The sequence below is a fragment of the Gordionus sp. m RMFG-2023 genome, chromosome 4 (genome assembly GCF_954871325.1).
Source record: "Gordionus sp. m RMFG-2023 chromosome 4, tfGorSpeb1-WG-v2, whole genome shotgun sequence".
Lineage (NCBI taxonomy): Eukaryota > Metazoa > Nematomorpha > Gordioida > Chordodea > Parachordodidae > Gordionus > Gordionus sp. m RMFG-2023.
In genome coordinates this window covers 33,333,166-33,352,720 of record NC_088778.1, presented here as the reverse complement: position 1 = coordinate 33,352,720, position 19,555 = coordinate 33,333,166, and the positions used below count along the sequence as shown (strand labels likewise).

General features: G+C 30.5%; 1 protein-coding gene across 3 annotated transcripts; it reads left to right on the top strand.

Moving 5' to 3' along the window:
• Nucleotides 1–289: 289 nt before the first annotated feature.
• Nucleotides 290–19,086, top strand: LOC135928050 (A disintegrin and metalloproteinase with thrombospondin motifs 3-like). 3 transcript variants are annotated; one of them, XM_065464376.1, is made up of 17 exons: nt 290–450; nt 2,831–2,894; nt 5,129–5,721; nt 7,141–7,432; nt 7,844–8,052; nt 10,342–10,425; nt 12,584–12,761; nt 13,422–13,656; nt 14,432–14,594; nt 15,526–15,630; nt 15,699–16,431; nt 16,497–16,660; nt 16,766–16,881; nt 17,347–17,410; nt 18,011–18,131; nt 18,377–18,519; nt 18,948–19,086. In XM_065464376.1, exons 1-17 carry the CDS (start codon nt 424–426, stop codon nt 18,981–18,983), a joined length of 3,327 nt encoding a protein of 1,108 aa, XP_065320448.1. In that variant the 5' UTR covers nt 290–423; the 3' UTR covers nt 18,984–19,086. The 3 variants fall into 3 exon arrangements, with proteins under 3 accessions (XP_065320448.1, XP_065320449.1, XP_065320450.1); XM_065464377.1 differs by lacking the exon at nt 290–450 and adding an exon at nt 1,625–1,714; XM_065464378.1 differs by lacking the exon at nt 290–450 and adding an exon at nt 1,636–1,710.
• Nucleotides 19,087–19,555: the final 469 nt, after the last annotated feature.

The following is a 19,555-nucleotide window of genomic DNA, read 5'->3' as shown; positions in this document are numbered from 1 at the left end:
TCGCAAAATATTTCGCAAAATATATGAAGTCATTTATTAAATATATATAAAGAAGAAAAAAATTATGACCTATAATCCACTATAAAAATAAAAATAAAAAAATTACTTTTACCTTTTTCGCTCTTTCTCATTTTTTCTTCTCTTCTTCTTTATATAAAATATAAAGGAAAATCATTAATAAATTTAATCTGGCACAAAGGAGGATTTAATCTTATGATTTGGATTCATTCTTATTTTAAAAAAAAATTTCCCCTTATTAAATTCCTATTCACTTCTAACAAAAGGGTTTCAAATACCTTAAATTGAGTCATAATTCATACAATGCATCAAATCAAAAATAACTGATTCAAACCATCTACTCTTTTATCCATTCAGTTACATTCGTATAATAATTTCATATTTTTCTTTGGATAGGCCAAAAAAATGCAATCTCGAAAAATGTTTATAAAGGTAAAATAATAAATATATATAAGCTTTATAGTGTAGTTGTTTTGGTCATTATTAGTGAAGGGTTAACAGATGGATTCTATCGGTTCTTAGACCAAGACCGGATCAAACCGATTGACGGACCGGTTATTCAATTTTAGACTAATACCGGATAGAACCGATTGACAGACCGGTTTCTGAGGATCGTTGTCTGGTCAGTGTGTATCGGTCCTAAGATGGGATCGTGGACCATCATTACTCACCAAGACTATAGCGTCTACTTTGTCATCTAATTAGTAATAATAGTAGATTAAAATTAGATTTAATTCGTTATTCAAGGCTGGTTGATAGGTGATCCTAAAAAAGTCCGATTCGCGAAAATAATATTATGTAAGCTCCCGAGATTATGGCAAAATAGAGGTTCCTATCCTTTGCGCCATCTACGGGCCAAATCTCCAAGGCTTACGTAATATTATTTTGGCTACATAAATCTTAATCGGGTAGTTTTTAAAGAATCGACCCTAATCGGGCTTTTTAACTACCCTAAGGGGGTGGGTTAAACCCGCAAAATTCCAAGATTTAAAAAAAACTTTGAAAGTTTTTCCGTATTTTCTTTTTACCTTTATCTGTCATCATTTGTTCTCGCTTTTTGGTCTAGGTAGGTGTCGAGCTCTTGTTATTAATTTTTACGGGATTGGGGGAAGGGGAGGGGGGGGGGGGGTAGGGGTGGGGGTTGGGTTGTTGTGTGTGTTACCCATAAATTACTTCTTGTTCGACTCTGTGGTCTCAATGCCCCAACCAAACAATTTAAAATTTCTAAATCTGAACTCGAGTTCAAGACCCTTCAGGAATTTTAAACTCTATTTAGCAGAAATTTTGATAACGGAAGCTTAATCGAAACTGATTTTCTAAAAAGAGTCCAAATTGTCCCTGGTCATATTACCCCGGCTTCAATGGGTTACCCATTACTTCTTGTTTGACTCTGTGGTTCTCAGTGCCCCAACCTAACACTTTTAAATTTCTGAATCTCTGAATTCTAGTTCAAGACCCTGATAATAATACTTAAAAGAATTGAAAATACCCAATCTAAGGTCTGCGATAAGTGGGGCCTAAATTAGTAATCTAACCTTTCCTCTTTGTTTACCAACATTATACTCATCAAATAATTTTTTTTTAAAAAAGATAAAGCAAAATCCCAAAATAGGAATCAAAAAAACTATTTAAGACTAAATAGGAAGAAATAGAGGGAAGAAGAACCATTTTCGCTTTTTACCGCCAAAAAATGTGGGTAAGAAATATACTTTTTACAGATACTTTTTAACATTTAAATTTAAAAACAAATACTTTTTTTAAAAAAGAACTTCATAAGGTTACATTTTATAATTTATTTAAATTTATTCAAAAAAAAATAGGAAAAAGGAAAGTAAAGCAGATTCTTTTGGCCAAATATAAAGAAAAAAAATTTAATATTTATTTGAACTAACAAACAATAATACTAAAAAATGTTAAAAAATACATATAATTATCATAATCATTTATGCATATTTATTTAAATCGCGTTTGCGCGTAACAAATTTTATGTACTGAGTCGAATCGAATATTAATCTTCGTTTTACGGCCTATAGAAATTGATACGAATATGATTCGAAAAAATCTCTTTAAATTAACTTGTTTTATAATGGAAGAAAAAAGATAATAACCTGAATTACCGCTATTAATTTATTTTTTTTCTATGTCGCGAAATAGAAATTATTTGAGATTTACCTTAAGTTAGTGGTCGTTAGAAAAGCCTGAATCGGAAGTCGAATTTTTTAAAAAATGGCCCGATTAAGGTTATAACCCAAATAGTATTAGGCATAGCCTGATGATTTTGCTCGCAGCTGGGCATTAAGGTTTGGACTAGAATGCTGTTAAATGGCTCGATTTGAGCAGATTTATAAAATTTATTTATATTTCTTTCTTTCTTTCTTTCTTTCTTTCTTTCTTTCTTTCTTTCTTTCTTTCTTTCTTTCTTTCTTTCTTTCTTTCTTTCTTTATTTCTTTTTATGAAAAAATTCTGGCCGGTTTGGGTCGGTCTTGGAAATTTTTTTTTAAAAATATCATATCTAAATTTATCAATTTTTATTGTATGAATTATTTATGTAAAATAAAAATATTTCATTTTATTACATAAGAAACTAAGATGCCATTAAACATATGTTTTTTATTTTGAGTAATTATAAAAATTAATTTCTATATTTAAATAAATTAAGGGCCGGCTCGAGCCGGTAAATTTTTTTTAAAAAAATTTCGAGTTCGGGCCGGTTTTGCATAACTTTTTTTAAAAAAAAATTCGAGTTAGAAAAATTAGGTTCAATGCATATCACAAATTTATATATACATATATTTTTATATAATTTTTAAGGTGTACGGATTAACGTTATTACGCTTAGTTACGATACAAGGCATCTATTCTATATCAATAAAAGGTGATAAAAATTTAATTTATTCTATAATCTAATCTAAAAACCGATTTTACCATAAAATGCTTATGGAGAAACGAAATTCCGTGTTTTAGCTTTTTTTTTAATACTTATTATAACCAGGGAGGAATATGGTTATCTATGGGTTTTGAAGAAAATTTTAAAAATTTCTGAGATTGGTTTCACATGAATTGACAAAATGAGGATTAGAAATCCCTTAAAAAAAAATTATCCCCAAGTTTTATCGACAAATATTTAAGTAACTTTATAAAGTATCTAAATATTAAAAGAAAACGAACTAAAACTTATCCCATAAGCCTGTGATTCCTCTGAGATTGGTAGGGGAAACCAGGACCAGGGATGGTCGGGCCACTTTTTCGTTTCACAAACCCGATATTAAATCATATTCGATTATATACTCTCGAATAAATGAAACATCTTCTGAATCCTAAAAGTACGCCATTTGAAAATATTTATTTAGAAAATTGATCTGGCCCGTAACCCAACCCGGCCCGAAGTTCGATCGGGTATGAGCCGGGTCGGGCCTGATATTTTAAAAAAATTTGGGCCTAGTCAGATAGGGCTTTGGAAATTTTTTTTTAAAATATATTTTAAATTTATCAATTTTATAGAACTAAGTTCGCCATATAACATGTATAACATGTTGTCTTTTATTTTGAGTAATTATAATAATTAATTTCTATATTTTAAATAAGTTCGGGCCGGGCCCGACCGGTGGACCGGGTCGAGCTTGAAAAATTAGGCCCGAAGCCGATCACTAATCATAAATACAATAATTAAGTAATTTAAATTGAAAAATTTTTATATAAAGAAAATTAAATATATTTTACAAAAAAGTATGTTATATTTTATTATTATTTTTTTTTTAAAAAAGTCATAAATTTTTTTAAAAAGGCGGTTTCAATTTAAAAGGAATTAAATACATGAAAAAAAAATATAACCAAAAAAAAAGAATGAAATAATATATTTATATTTTGTAATAGGAAAAATTATTGATAAGCGGCTCGAATTTGAGCCGATATTTAAAAACCGGTAAATCCATTCTAGCCAAATATTGCCCTAAACGTCGAGATTTCGCCAAATAGATGTTCAATTCCTATGTGCCACCTATGATCTAAATCTTTAGGGCTTCTTGCATAATACACTTTCTGGATAAAATATTGAGTTAGCCGTTTAACAACACTAGGAAAAAAACATTTAAAAAGAAATTAAGATGTAAATATATATTTTTTTTATAATAATCCTAGAGAAGAGTGAACGCTTAAAAAAGTTGGGCGTCTGAAAATCTGCAGATGAAGGTAAAATCTTTCACTGGGGTCTTCTGTGAACTATCCCATTTCCCCCCCCCATGGTTTTGATGAAATTTGAGGGCCTTAACTTCCGAACATATTGATAACAATTGGTATAAACACAGTGTTGGTGAGGCCTTCTGCCCTTTTCGATGGCAGTAAATGAGTAGTTAGACTTAGACACAAAGTAGAGTACCAGGTCAGCTGATGACCGTTAGTCCAGGGAATGAAAGATATACGCTTGGTGCACATGGCGTATTTTTTAAAAAATAAATAAAAAACTAAATAATTTTTCAAATCATTTATAAGCCAATCATTGTACGACAATAATTGTATTTAATGGGGTTTAAATTTTCCAGCCTTATAAATTAATAGCTTAAATTAGGATAGCAGGACTAAACATGCCCCGGTTTCCCCTATACTAATAAATTTAAAAAAAATTAAAATAAGAAGAAAATATACAGTAGCGTGGTTAAGATCGCAGCGCAGAGGGCCTCTAATCATACTAAAAACTTTGGTAGGTTCCAGAAAAAAATTTAGAGATTCTTCTAAGACGTGGATTTATTGTCCTTACTGCAACATTTATTCTAACTAGAATTTTCATTTTCATTTTCTTTTCTTATTTTAGTCAGCTGCCCTCTTATTTTAAAAAAAAAGTTAATATAACGCCACTAGAAAAATAGAAATAAACATAACCATTGGTAACTCCCTTTAAGAAAATTATAGTGACTCAATAAATGAACTTTAAAAAGAAATGATATGTTCAAGCAAAGTATATAGGTTCGATTTGCTTTTTTTCAGGTGGTTTTAACTGTATTTAATCCGAATTCCTGGTTATATGCCATTCCAATCCAGCTGTTTTTCGACCGACTCACGGTTTAACAAACTATATTGATACATTTTTATTTTAACAAAAAAATAAATAAATAGCCATGGACATAAGGTCGGGTGCGGGAACACGAGAGATGCCACTCTTAAAAGACAAATACGCTTTCGTACCTAAAGTGACATTTTTCAGCGACAGTTTTGGTGAGGAGTCAATGATGATTGACGACGATTTTAATGGGCGATTTTTTGAAGATATATCTTCGGAAGACTTCGAAGACGTTCCACGTGAAACTTCGAAAACCTCGGAGACAGCGAATAGAAATATCGAAAACAGAAATTTTCCCTCCAGGATCGATTTAGATATCGACGTAAATAATATATTCAGTGGAGATTATAAAAATGGCAAAAAGCCAACCTCTTACACCCTCAGGCTCCATAAAAATTCTAAACTCTACAAGCCTACCCATAAAACGGGAGGAGTCATTAATGGCACAATGAAAAACAATGAATCCAAAGAGGATAATTCATCATTTTTCACCTATTTCGTTCGGAGACACAATGATTCTGTTTTCATGATCAGGACGCCTTTGCGAGACTGCTTTTATCAAGGCTACCTTTTGTCGCACGATAATTCGACCAATAGGAAGGAGCATGGAATCAAAGGATTGACCGCTATATCCATATGCCATGGATTGGTAAGTTAATAGCTTAAATTAAACATTATTTAGTGGGGTCAAGTGCCATATAATATGGGATTAATGTCCTTTTTAAAGGGGCAAAGGATACTAGTAATGTCGAACTCAAGGGGCTTAAACATAATTATCACGTAAAAACATTTTTCATTTTATATCGAAACAAAATATAATAATATTTTTTTAAAACATTTATAAGTTATACCATACAAAATTATACATTGGAAGCGGTTTATCCGGTTAACCTTAAACCTAATAAAGAACGAGTCACACCGTTGACCAAAATATAAAGATCGAATCGGAATGTAGTTTGAATCCATTTTTTGGGGGTTTTAAATACTAAGTCAATGTCATTGTTGTAGCATTTTTCATTACTTGGCAAATAGAGAAATAAATACGAAAATTATATACGCCAACAAAAGTAACAATAAATTTTATTTAATAAAGCTTCATCAGGATTAGATTTAAAAGAAACGTATCTATTAATGATCAACCAAGTTATGCGCTTTAGAAAATATTTTTGACACAGAAAACTCAAATTTGCTAAGGAAAACAAAAATCTTGCTAAGTATAGAAATAGGCATAGGATCTGTCATTAATCTCTGCTCAAAGAAAAATATGTTTTTAAAAAATGGTTTAAAAAACTTATTGTCCATTCCCGTCATTTAAGAGACTTAAAATTTTAAGTATTTCATCCTAGAGACACTTTTTATGTCGTTAATGGCAAAATAAGGAACAGCACTCAAGCTGGGTCCTAAAAAGACTTTTTTTAGTTGGGTCATGCCGGGCCGAATATTTTAAAATTGAATATTTTAAATATCAATTATTTTATTATTTATAAAAATTAATCAATGTGTTTTTTACAACTTTAAATCATTTTTATGAGAGAGTTTTTTTTAAACTTTATTTCTTTCTTTTTTTTAAACTTTCTTTCTTTCTTTCTTTCTTTCTTTCTTTCTTTCTTTCTTTCTTTCTTTCTTTCTTTCTTTCTTTCTTTCTTTCTTTCTTTCTTTCTTTCTTTCTTTCTTTCTTTCTTTCTTTCTTTCTTTCTTTCTTTCTTTCTTTCTATCTTTCTTTCTTTCTTTCACTGAAATTGTAAGCCGCCATGTTTGGAATAATCTATCTTATGAATTTGTAGACAATTTTGCTGCTAACCCTTGAGTCATTTTATAATTTATATTTTAAAAATAAAATATATCGAAAAATTTGATATATAAATTATATTTAAAGTTTTCTAAAGTTCAATGGATAAAAATTATGTCAATTACATTATTGCAACCACGACGGCATATACATTTCCGGTTAAATCAGATTTTGAAATTTTTATAAAACGCGCTCATAACACATTGCCGGGAAAAAATACATTGACGTTAATATATTTTTAAAAAAAACTTGGCCAAATCTTAAATTTTTGCTTTTAAGGAAGGCATCCTGCAATCTTCTTCCGGAAATTTCGAATTTAAGCCGATTAATAATAATCCGCAAGATGGTGATAGCTATCAACGACCACGGGATCTATCGCATATTTTCGGTATGCTGGAATCTAAGCACACGTTGAATCCCATCAAATACAACGACGATTTTGACCCTAACCACCGTAAGAGAGGAGTCAATAAAGGGAGCATTTTCTTCAGGAATGAACACAATTACAACAGGATTACGTCTAACATCACCCAAAAAGTGTCTCATTTGTGCGGAGTAGGGCTGGATCGAGGTTAACCTTTGAATCCCTTCTAAAAATTTGGTTATTTTTTTTAAAAATAGTTTAACCTTTTCAGAAAAAAGCTCAACTCGACCCTAAATATTTTTATAGACCCAAATCAAGACCTAGGTCTGAATTCGACTTCAGGCCCGGGCTGGAGTTTAGGCCGACTTTCAGAGGCTCAATTCTGGAAATTATGTTTAAAGAGCTAACCATGATTTTTTTTGAAAAAGTGACACACTTAAAATAAAATAAGCTACTGAATAACAAAATATGATAATCCATAGATATATTGATTTCACTCTAGGAAGTCGTTATTATTTTTTAAAAAAAATTTAATTTTAGAATATTCATCCACGGGGAAAACTGGGAAAGTTTGTGAAACTAATCATTTTCTAAAATAATAAAATAAACAATAATAAGATTCTAACGGTAATTTTCAAATGGACATGAACGAAATCGAGGAATATAAGATAGGCGAGAGCCATTTTAACGCTCAATTAATCCCCAGAAAGACCTTCACTATCAAAACCGCCATATTCGTGGATTCCTTTCTCTACCAACAACTGCAGGAGAAAGGGTTTACCAGGGACGAAGATATATTGCATTACATTCTCACCATATTTAACGCGGTAAATTCAGGTTGGGGCTTATCCAGAACTGTCCATTTTTTTTAAACTTTCATCCATCGTTAGGCTCTAAACTATTTCTGAAGAAACTTAGTCAAAGATAGATTACAGCTATAGGCCGAATGAAAGTTTAAAAAAAAGAGGATAAACAGTAAACCATATTTTTATTTATAGAATGGAATGCTCTCTACTTGCGGTTATTGCGCAAAAAATCTTTTAAATTATCTGGTAGAGTCTTAAGCCAAAGGGCTTCTTTCTTTTTTTTTTCCAACCCAAAATATTTTTTTTAGGCTACATTCATAGCGGTATTCAACAAAAAAAAAACTAATTAACAGCTGAGCGATTTTTAAAAATTCTTTTTTTTTTAATTGAGAATGATAAATTTCTCTTTTCAGAAAATCTAAAATCTCGATCAGCTGTTAAATGGTGTTTTCCATCTATTTTTTTTTGAATAGATGGCTCAATTATTTATTTTTAAATTTTTTGATGAGCATACTAATTAATGACCAAGCCGAATAATTCGGTTCAGTGTTGTTAAGCGGTTCTATTTGAGCCGATAATTAAAAACGGCTATAACTCGATATTAATTTATTTCGGCTATAACTCGATATTAATTTATTTCGGCTATAACTCGATATCAATTTATTTTTTAACATGAAGAACATTATGACAATTCTGAAGATTTTCCTCGTTGATTGGTTCCACGAAGGTTTGCTCATCTGATTAGCGAAATCATGAGGGTAGGCCTAAAATATTGAGTTATTAGCGGTTTTTAGAAAATCGGTTTAAACCGAACCGTTTAAAAAACGCTGAGTCTCTTTTGATTCCCACCTCTTTCTAACCTTGTAAAAAACTGATCGTTATCACGAATGGAATGACATTAGAAAATTTTTTTTTCCTTCTTTTTTTTACTTTTATATATAAAACACAAACAATATATTTTTTAAATATTATATAGATTAACATATATATTTTTAATTAGGTTAAAAAAAGATGATATATTAAAAAAAATAGCGATAAAAAGGTATCTCATAACCTAAATTTATTACTTAAAAGAAATTTTTTATATATATCTTACGAAAAAAATATTTTTTTTAATAGAATTTCACCGCAGATTGTTTAAAAAAAAATATATTGATTTAAAGTTTGTTAATATAAACAAAAAAAAATTATTTTATTGCCATGAAGGTCCGGGGTTAACATGATCAATACAAACTTCGTGTGTAATTTGAAAAGAGAACTAATATATTTTATAGTTTTTTTTTTTTTTTAAATTTATAAATTAATATTATGATTGATTTGATTTCATCGAAATATTATAAGGTAAATATAGCAAAAAATAATATTGATAATAAGAAACACAATCAAATATTATATCATTTATTATATATGTAATTTTATTTTTGAAATTAATTATTTGTTTGTTTTATCCGTTTCATCCTTAAATCTTAATTAACCCTCATTCAGATCTGGTAAAATAAAATAAAATTAATTATTAGTAGCTCAATATATGGTATATGTGTATGTGTTGCTATATATAAGATCATTATCCAGACTTGAGTCCTATATTTAATCGAATTATTAACATTGACACTAATTTAAGAAATTTTTTAAAAAAATACCCTTAGTTATAAGAAGGTTAATTTATCATTTTATTATCTTATGTATAAATACATACAAATCTTAAGAAATTAAATTTGAATATGTCTCTAAACATTTGAGTTCAGCATCTTAAGCGCCCTCAACTCTTACAGCAGAGAAGCTAACCCTGACCCCGAGACTCTAATCTAATTCGTCATTTTACAATCACATTTATTTCCTAACAATCATAAACGCATATATGTTATACTAATAAAATTGTCATCATTACTATTTTTCGCTTTTAAATCTAATTCAATATCAAAATATTGATTATTCGTGGGGATTCGGAATTCCTTGATCTTAAATCCCTTACCGAGGGCCATTTAAAAAATTTCAAAATCCAATTTAACCGGAAATAGATTCTAAGCATGTGTAGAGTATTTACCCTACATATTTCAGCCAATTTTGCCACGAACTTTAGAATAGATTTTTCATAAATTTTAAAAAAAAAAATACTAAAATGTCTTTAGCTGAAATTGGCTGAAATTTATAGGAGCAAATACTCTACACATGCTACAATGCATTTCCGGTTAAATCGTATTTAAAATTTTTTTTAAATGGCCCCTCGGTAAAGGATTTAAAATCCAGAGTTTCCGAATTCCCTATACGACATACGCATTTTATACATCATATATAATTTATCATTTTCAGGTTCAACTTTTATACAATCACAAATCACTCGGCATTTCGATCAATTTGGTGTTATCCCATTTCGAAATAATGAAAGAAAAAAGGGTAATAATATATTAATGAAATACAAATAAAAAAAATATTTTTTTACGGGTAATTAAAATGGCGTCCACAGCTGTTTTCACACTTTTTAATGGATACATCGTCATTCTATGGTAATAATTTAAATAATTTTTTTAAAATAATGATACGGGTATAATTAAAATGGCGTCCCCAGCTGTTTTCATTGACGTACACCTTTTTAATGGATACATGAATTATATGTCATTGGTCATTTATAAATAATTTTTTTTAAATAATGATACGAGTATAATTAAAATGGCGTCCCCAGCTGTTTTCATTGACGTTCACTTTTTAATGGATACATCGTCATTCTAAGGTATGAATTATATGTCACTGGTCATTTATAAATTATTTTTTTTTTAATAATGATACGAGTATAATTAAAATGGCGTCCTCAGCTGTTTTCATTGGCGTACACCTTTTTAATGGATACATCGTCCTTCTATAAGGTATTAATTATATGTCATTGGTCATTTGTAAATAATTTTTTTAAATAATGATACGGGTAATTAAAATGGCGTCCCCAGCTGTTTTCATTGACGTACACTTTTTAATGGATACATCATCATTCTAAGGTATGAATTATATGTCATTGGTCATTTATAAATAATTTTTTTTAAATAATGATACGAGTATAATTAAAATGGCGTCCCCAGCTGTTTTCATTGGCGTACACCTTTTTAATGGATACATCGTCCTTCTATAAGGTATTAATTATATGTCATTGGTCATTTGTAAATAATTTTTTTAAATAATGATACGGGTAATTAAAATGGCGTCCCCAGCTGTTTTCATTGACGTACACTTTTTAATGGATACATCGTCACTCTAAGGTATGAATTATATGTCATTGGTCATTTAAATATAATTTTTTTAAAATAATGATACGAGTATAATTAAAATGGCGTCCCCAGCTGTTTTCATTGGCGTAGACCTTTTTAATGGATACATCGTCCTTCTATAAGGTATTAATTATATGTCATTGGTCATTTGTAAATAATTTTTTTAAATAATGATACGGGTAATTAAAATGGCGTCCCCAGCTGTTTTCATTGACGTACACTTTTTAATGGATACATCGTCACTCTAAGGTATGAATTATATGTCATTGGTCATTTATAAATAATTTTTTTTAAAATAATATTACGAGTATAATTAAAATGGCGTCCCCAGCTGTTTTCATTGACGTACACCTTTTAATGGATACATCGTCATTCTAAGGTATTAATTATATGTCATTGGTCATTTATAAATAATTTTTGTCGTAATAGTTTGCAAATAATTTTCTGAAACAAATTTCAAAAAAATATATAATCTTTCAAGGCCGGCAATTTTTGAATATTTTAATTATTTTAGTTCGTCCAGATATCTTGACCAAGATTTTTTGAGGTCTTATTGATTCCTTTATTAACCGGAAATTTAATAATATTTAAGAAAAAGGATGTAAAGAAAATATTTAAAACAATAAAACATTTTTTTTTTAAAAAAACAAACCAAGAAACCATAAAAATCCAAACAAACAAAAAAACAAGATTTTAAAAATGATTTTATAAAGATATTAATTAACTTTGTATTATTTTTTCCTTCAGTTTACGATGCAAAAGAAAATATTTAAAGTTAGTTACAACTTGAGGTCTGCACTGTGCGGGGTTTCGGACCATATGCCTGCCCACCCAATGTTTTAAAAAAAATTTAACCCGCCCATCCAGCCCCACCCGTTAGTTTAAAATCCCTTACATGCCGGTCCAACTCTATAAACATTTATTTATAATTATGGTAAATAGTATGGTATTAAAAGATTCAAAATACAAATATTTTTTCTCTAATAACACAATTTAACAAAATGAACGCAAATCATAAAAGGTTCACATTTTGCTAAATACTAGATTATTTATATTTAAGATTAAAAAGAAATTGTATAATAAATTGATAGGTTGGTTATAAGAATGCTTGCGATAAAATGAAAAATTTTGCAATTAGGATGCTGTGAAATAATATTTTTCCAATTTTTCTTTCTTTCTTTCTTTCTTTCTTTCTTTCTTTTCTTTCTTATTCGCATTCAATATAATTTAGAGTAAATAAAATATAAACAAACCACTTTAAAAAAAAAACTTAAATAATATTAATTCCGAATGCGCAGCCCGAGTTGATGCACGAACGGGTCACCCATTTGCTAGAAGCCTTCGGGAATTTTCAACAACGACTGAATAAGCCCAAAGTTTGGGATGTCGCCATTTTGATGACGGGATTGGACGTTTACGCTCTGGCTAAACGATTGGGAGCCACGAATAAAGTGACAATCGCGAAAGCCATATTAGGTTAGGGCGTTTAAAAAAAAAGATGATTTTTATAAACGTTTAATTAAATTAGGGCATGCGCATGCGCGTTTCTATTTGCTTCTATTAAATAGCGCACGGGGGGGGGGGGGGGTTCAAGCTAACTCTCCGAAAGTTTTTTTGGAAAGGCCTTTAAAAAAAATATTTGGCTAATTTTAGATAAAAAAAAATTTCTTCTTTTTTTGCCTCATTTTTAGAAACCTTTTAAAAAGTGATCTATTTAGTAAATTCTGAGTTTAACTTTTATAGCTGGAGCGATTATTATTTGTTTTCTTAGGGTCAGAGTATTTTCTGGAATTCCTGAACATCTCCTGTATGTTTCGGGAATTTTTAAACAAATTTATAAATATAGTTGTGTGACCGCGCCATAGCTGTTTGAACATTTTGCATTTTCTCTTCCATAATCGAAGAATAAAGATTATCATAAAATTATTTCTTGACTTATTAAAAATTAGACCGACCACCTACCAAAAAATAAAGGATTATCCTGACATGACTTTATTGAAAAAATACCATATTAGCAATTAGAATTCAGGATTAGGCACAAAAGTTAAGAACACCCTAAGCAGAAATCCCTGTTAGCATAATATATATATATATATGACAAAATGGTTTTTCTAATGCATAACAATGAAATACAAGGATACGCTTATGTGGGTTCAATGTGCGACTCCAAATACTCGGTTACCATATCAGAAGGTAAGGGTTATAAACCCGTTTTCACCATAACTCATGAATTGGGTCACACGTTAGGACTGGAACACGATGGGAAAGACAACGATTGCGAGGATTGGAAATATATTATGGCATCTAGATTGGCTCCGGGAATATCCACCTGGTCATCTTGTTCCAAGTTGAGGATCCAAAAATTTATCGAGTATACGGATCATATTTCATTCCATTTTGAAAATTATGGCATATTTTGATTAGGCTTTGTGCATTGGAAGAGAAACTATGCTCAATAGGAGGGCTAATCTATGGCTGGCCTATAGAACTCCAAACATGTTTAGGAATTGATATTACTTAAAAGCGATATTTTTTTTCCCTTCTCATTATCTCAAATATTAAGTAGCTTTAGCCTTGTTAAAAAGTCCGATTCTCTTTGATTTTAAAGAGACTTCTCCATTAAGATTATAACCAAAATTACATCATGTAACCCCTAAAAATTTTGCTCAGAGCCTTTTAACAACACTAAGTAACTTCGTTAAATTTCTTCCCAGAATCAAAAATTTTAGGGAAAAATTTTACATTAAGAAATCTCGCGAACACAGTGTGAATAAGGGGAAAAAAAGAGATAAACAATGTCGACTAGAGATCTGTTTTTTTAAAAAATCGGGTTCGGGTCGGACCGGGTTCGGGTCCGGGTTCGGGTTGTGCCGGGTTTGAGTAATTAGGCCCGATGCAGATCACTAATGTCGACTGTGAATTATTACCCCTTCTTGCCCTATTCTTCAACATTATATAATTTTGTGGTGCTATTAAGCAGCGGCGTATAGCGTATCGTTTTTTTTTTCTGAACAACGCTTTCGTTGTTTTTGAAAATGAAAATGGCGTGCGTGTAAAAAAATTGCACTTTTTGTTAAAATAGATTATTTTTGAAATTAAAACGCATTATTGTTTTTCTAAAATGTATGTTAACACTACAACAACAGTCATTTCCGATGCCTAGACGACGAAGTTACCAATTACGAAAATCACATTAGAGATCCGGAAAAACACGTGTACCCCGGCCAGAGAGTAACGGTAGACGAGCAATGCGAGGCGGCTTACGGTAAGGGGTCAAAATGGCTATCCGATCCTAGATACCCACTGGAGGTTTTCGTAAAAATTATATTTTATTTGGCCATATTCGTGATAAAACAGTTCGGGGACCCCTCGTTTTGTCTTCTCTTTAGATAATGCCCCTTTTCGTAAATATTTTTCCTTTTGTATAATCATAAACTTCAGAGAATAATATCTAAGTATCATTTTTTTTAAAAATATATAGAAAATGAGGTAATTATACGATCAAGTTACTTAAAATTAGTTTAATCTTACCGTTTTTACTGTAAAATAGGCTTTCATTATGATATATTATTTGTGTATATATATATATGTGACGTATGGGGATTCGGAATCACTCAATTTTAAATCATTTGCTAAGTGCGATTTTTTGGATTTTAAAAAATATCTGATTTTACAGGAATTGTATTCCAGCATGGTGCAGAGTATTAATACACTATAAATTTCAGCCAATTTCAGCGATAGACATTTTTTTGTATTTTTTTAAATTTATTATGAAAAATAATCCATATAATATAAAAATTAATATAAATTAGAAGTAGTTCTAAAAGTTCGTGGCTATATTGTTTGAAATTTACAGTTTGGTTACTCTACCCATGCTAGAACACATTTCCGGTTAAATCGGACTTTAAATTTTTTTTAAATCGCTCTCGGTAAAGGATTTAAAATCAAGAGATTCCGAATCCCCACGGATACCGAATCCCAATATGACATATATATATATATATATACTTTTCCTAAACCCTAAACTATAAAAATACAAAATAAGTATATATACTATATAAAAAATATATATACTTTCTAAAATACGTTTCCCAAAAGAATAATTCTCCTTTTATTTCGTCTGAATAACAACACGTGAGATCTAAAACAAAGAATAGTAAATGTTATCTATCCTTTTATTTTCGAAAAATCCATTTTACATGTATCGACAGATACAACAATACTTATTACTTTATTCTAGACTGTTTGCCAGTTAGTCAGATGCACTCCACCACATGGCACCTATATCGTTGTTGAACTATTGATACATCCAGCCTTGGAAGGCACCTTTTGCGGGCAAAATAAAGTATAAATTATATTTGCGTCTATCATATTTAAAACATTTTTTTTTATAAAAAATAATAAATAAATCAGTGGTGCAGAGGTGGGGATTGTCTTAATTATTCCGGAAACGCGTTGATAAATGGAGGCTGGAACCATTGGATCAAAGGGGAGTGCACATCGGAATCGTCGTGCATGAAATCTACTCACTATGTCGGGTTGAGACGTTGGAAACGGAACTGTTCTAACCCTGTACCTCAAAATGAGGGTAAATATTGTCGCGGCATGGAATTTGCCTTCGAAAAATGTCAAATCAAAATCGGACACAATGTCACCAACTCTACTACCTCAATGATTTTGAATCCTAGCTCAGTCCATACCGATGATGAAACGCCCGACAACATGTGTTTGCGTCTTAACCAGACCGCCAAATACGATTTGGAGGAGTACATTCAAGAGAGTTGTCTTGTCAGGAATCTGACATCGGAAATTCCACTTAAAGGATACTACTTCAACGATTACGAAGTCAACGGTATTTCGTACACCCCTTTCCTGTACAAAGGCGGGATGATCAAATTTAAATTGACGTCGGAGGACAGGGAGGGTGTCGTCAAATTTTCTAAACCCAATAATTACAACGATTATTACCGATCTTACGTGACAAAACTGGGCAACAAAGATAAATTCAAAAATATTTGGAGCATCGGTAACGATATAGACGATATTCGAAACGCGAACACGCTTAAAGGGTCTGCCTCACGCGCGAGAAACGCTAATTCGGATGGCGCCAAAAACGCTGAAGATATATTATACGATGATCAAAAAGGTTAGACTTTAGCAAAAAACAAAAATTTAATATTTATATATCAAATCTTCGAATTTTTTTTTTAGTCTTTAAAATTTCGCCTTGCACGTATCATTGCTACAACACGACAAATGACCAAATCGAAAGTTACACTTTACCCGATGGCACACTGTGCCAAAATGGGACATCCTCATTGGATAATGGATCGAACGCGCGAAAATATTGTGTCGGGGGAGAATGTCTTCTATTGGTTAGAAAAACCCCAATAAAATTGATAAATTTATAAGTTATAAATTCTCGTTTTAATCTGTCAATTTTAGATCTGGCAATATTTAACCTTCTTTTTTTATAAAAGGAGGCGATTGACGGTGCTTGGGGTCCATTTAAACTGGAAAAAAGCTGCGAAAATACGGAGTGCATAGTTAACAGCGTAAACCTGAAGACCTTCAAACGGGCTTGCGATAACCCATCGTAAAATAAAATATTTCTTGTTTTGAACAAATATTGCAGTGTATATAATTCGAAATTTAAAGTATATATTATGCCTCAGTGTTGTTAAAACAGTTCGATTTAAGCCCACCCCCTCCTTTTTAAGAAAAATGGCCAACTCAATATTTTAGCCCAGAAAAACAAACATTAGCCTAAAACCCCTGGAGGTTTAGCTAACAGATGTTCAAGCCTTTGTGCCATTATCTATGAGAAAAATGTCTTCTGGCTTGGGAAAACATTTTTCTGAATAGAATACCGAGTTACAACACTTATTTATGCTTATCATTATATAAATAAGATATGTTCCAATATGGTCAAAACACGGAGAAATTACCTTTGAGTTAATTGGCTTTGTTTTATATAAGTAATTTTTCAGGAAAATTTGCAATATTTATATAATTTTATTTATTTTTTTGTTACGCTTTATAACCCCCCAAAAACGCAAAGCCCAATTAACGGCGGGAAAATTTGCAAAGGCGGAAATTTGCTCTATCAGATATGCGAAAAAAAGGTTTTTTTTTTTTAAATTTAATTTATTAGAAAACTACATTTTACAATTTAAACGATAAATTAATGATATAGCGAATAAAAGAGTAATTTTAATTTTATTTTTTTAAAGTTGTCATTATAATTATCGGAGAACGTGCAGACCTGGCTCTAAGCACGGCCTAGCCCGGCTCTAAGCATAGCCTAGCCCGGCCCTCGAACGGTCCGTGCAAATCTGCAGGTCTCTGATAATTAAATGGACCATCATGTGCGTGTCATAATGGAAAAATAAATGATGCATGCACTCGACATATTCATTTATCGTATGATTCTATAACTATTGGCCAATCGTGTTCGATAAAAGTATTATCAGAGTAAGTTCTCTAAACACACTGGAGTACCCTTCACTGGAGTCATTAAAATTTCGTGAATGGGGGCCTTCAGAGGGTCACATAGTTTTTGTGTACATCGTTTTATAACTAAATATGTTTATATTTTAGTCACCACATCAGGTTGCAGAATTATTTGCTTAAGGGAAAGGGGGGGGGGGGAGTGGTTGTCTGAAAGAGCTCTGATATTAAGTAGAATAATTATAATAAATATTTCAATCTAAATAAACTCGAAGGTTTGTCTCAATCGCAAGAAGACTCCCAGGGAATACGCTTCGAATTTGTGTCACTTGATCTCCAAGCTCCCCACGTATGCATTTTTAACTGGAGAGGGCTTGCAGTTTTCACACATAAATCGTAATAATAATAAAAAACAAAAAAAAACTCGTAATTTCTATTCGATGGATTTTATCTCTTTACCCCCAAATCGGTTGAGAAATGTGTGTTTTTTATTTATTAAAAAAAACGACTTAAATACTTAATTGTTTTGAAATTTCACACAATTGATCAGATATCTTTAGAAAACAATGTTCTTAATCAGGACCATATACACCCTTCCTTAAAAAAAATATTTATATATATATTATAAACAATAAAATTAGATAGACTTAGGTGCGCTATATGGTGTCGAACCAGGAGTGGAGGAATGATATCCCCGTCTAGTTTATATTTCCCAGACGGAACAAATTGCCGCCGAAAGTACGAGACAGGCAAATCGATGTTTTGTCTTCGGCGTACTTGTGTGGTAATATTTTATAATTATATAGCATATGTTTTTTTTAAAACTTTTGGTATTTAACACGGTTAGTGTTGTTAAACGACTCGATTTCAGCCGGTTTTTTAAAAAACGGATAACTCAATATTTGATCCGGAAAAAAAATATTACGCAAACCTTAAGATTTTATGTTATAGATGACACTACGTTTTTGAAACATCTATTAGCTAAATTTTGTGATTTCGACTATATTTTTCTGGCTAATATATTGAGTTAGCCGTTTAACGTTGCTAAACACGGTATTTAGATAATGGTATTTTGCTTGCGAAGATTATTATGTTCTTTTTTTTTTTAAAAACAGGTTTTAGACATAGGTTTTTTTAGATTTAAATCAAATGTAAATTAATTTTTTTCCTCTTTCTAAATATGATTTTTTTGATTTTTTTTTAAATTTACAGGAGTTCAAAAAAAATGGGAAACCTTTCGCGACATAATTCGTATGATGATTTGTTTTTTAAAGTTTTTTTAAAGTTTTTTTTAGAGGATTTTAAAAAAAACTGAAAAAAAATACGATGAAGCTTGGAGTTATTATACGTGGCATAATAAAGAATAACAATCAATGTTCCTTCATAAATAATAATTTATCATACATGTATGCATATTTGTAAATATGTAATAAATATCTTTGTATATTATTTATATGTACTATTTATATACGATAACAAATATACACCAACGGTATAAAATATATATAGTATTATAATAAAGTAAATATTTGCTTTGTATAAATCAAGATGATAAAATTTTTTATATATTATTCTTAGAGTTTTGAAACTAAATCTAGCATCCTTGAAACCGCTTTCTTTCTTTTCTTTTCTTTCTTTCTTTATTTCTTTCTTTCTTTCTTTCTTTCTTTCTTTCTTTCTTTCTTTCTTTCTTTCTTTCTTTCTTTCTTTCTTTCTTTCTTTCTTTCTTTCTTTCTTTCTTTCTTTCTTTCTTTCTTTCTTTCTTTCTTTCTTTCTTTCTTTCTTTCTTTCTTTCTTTCTTTCTTTCTTTTTCTTTAATT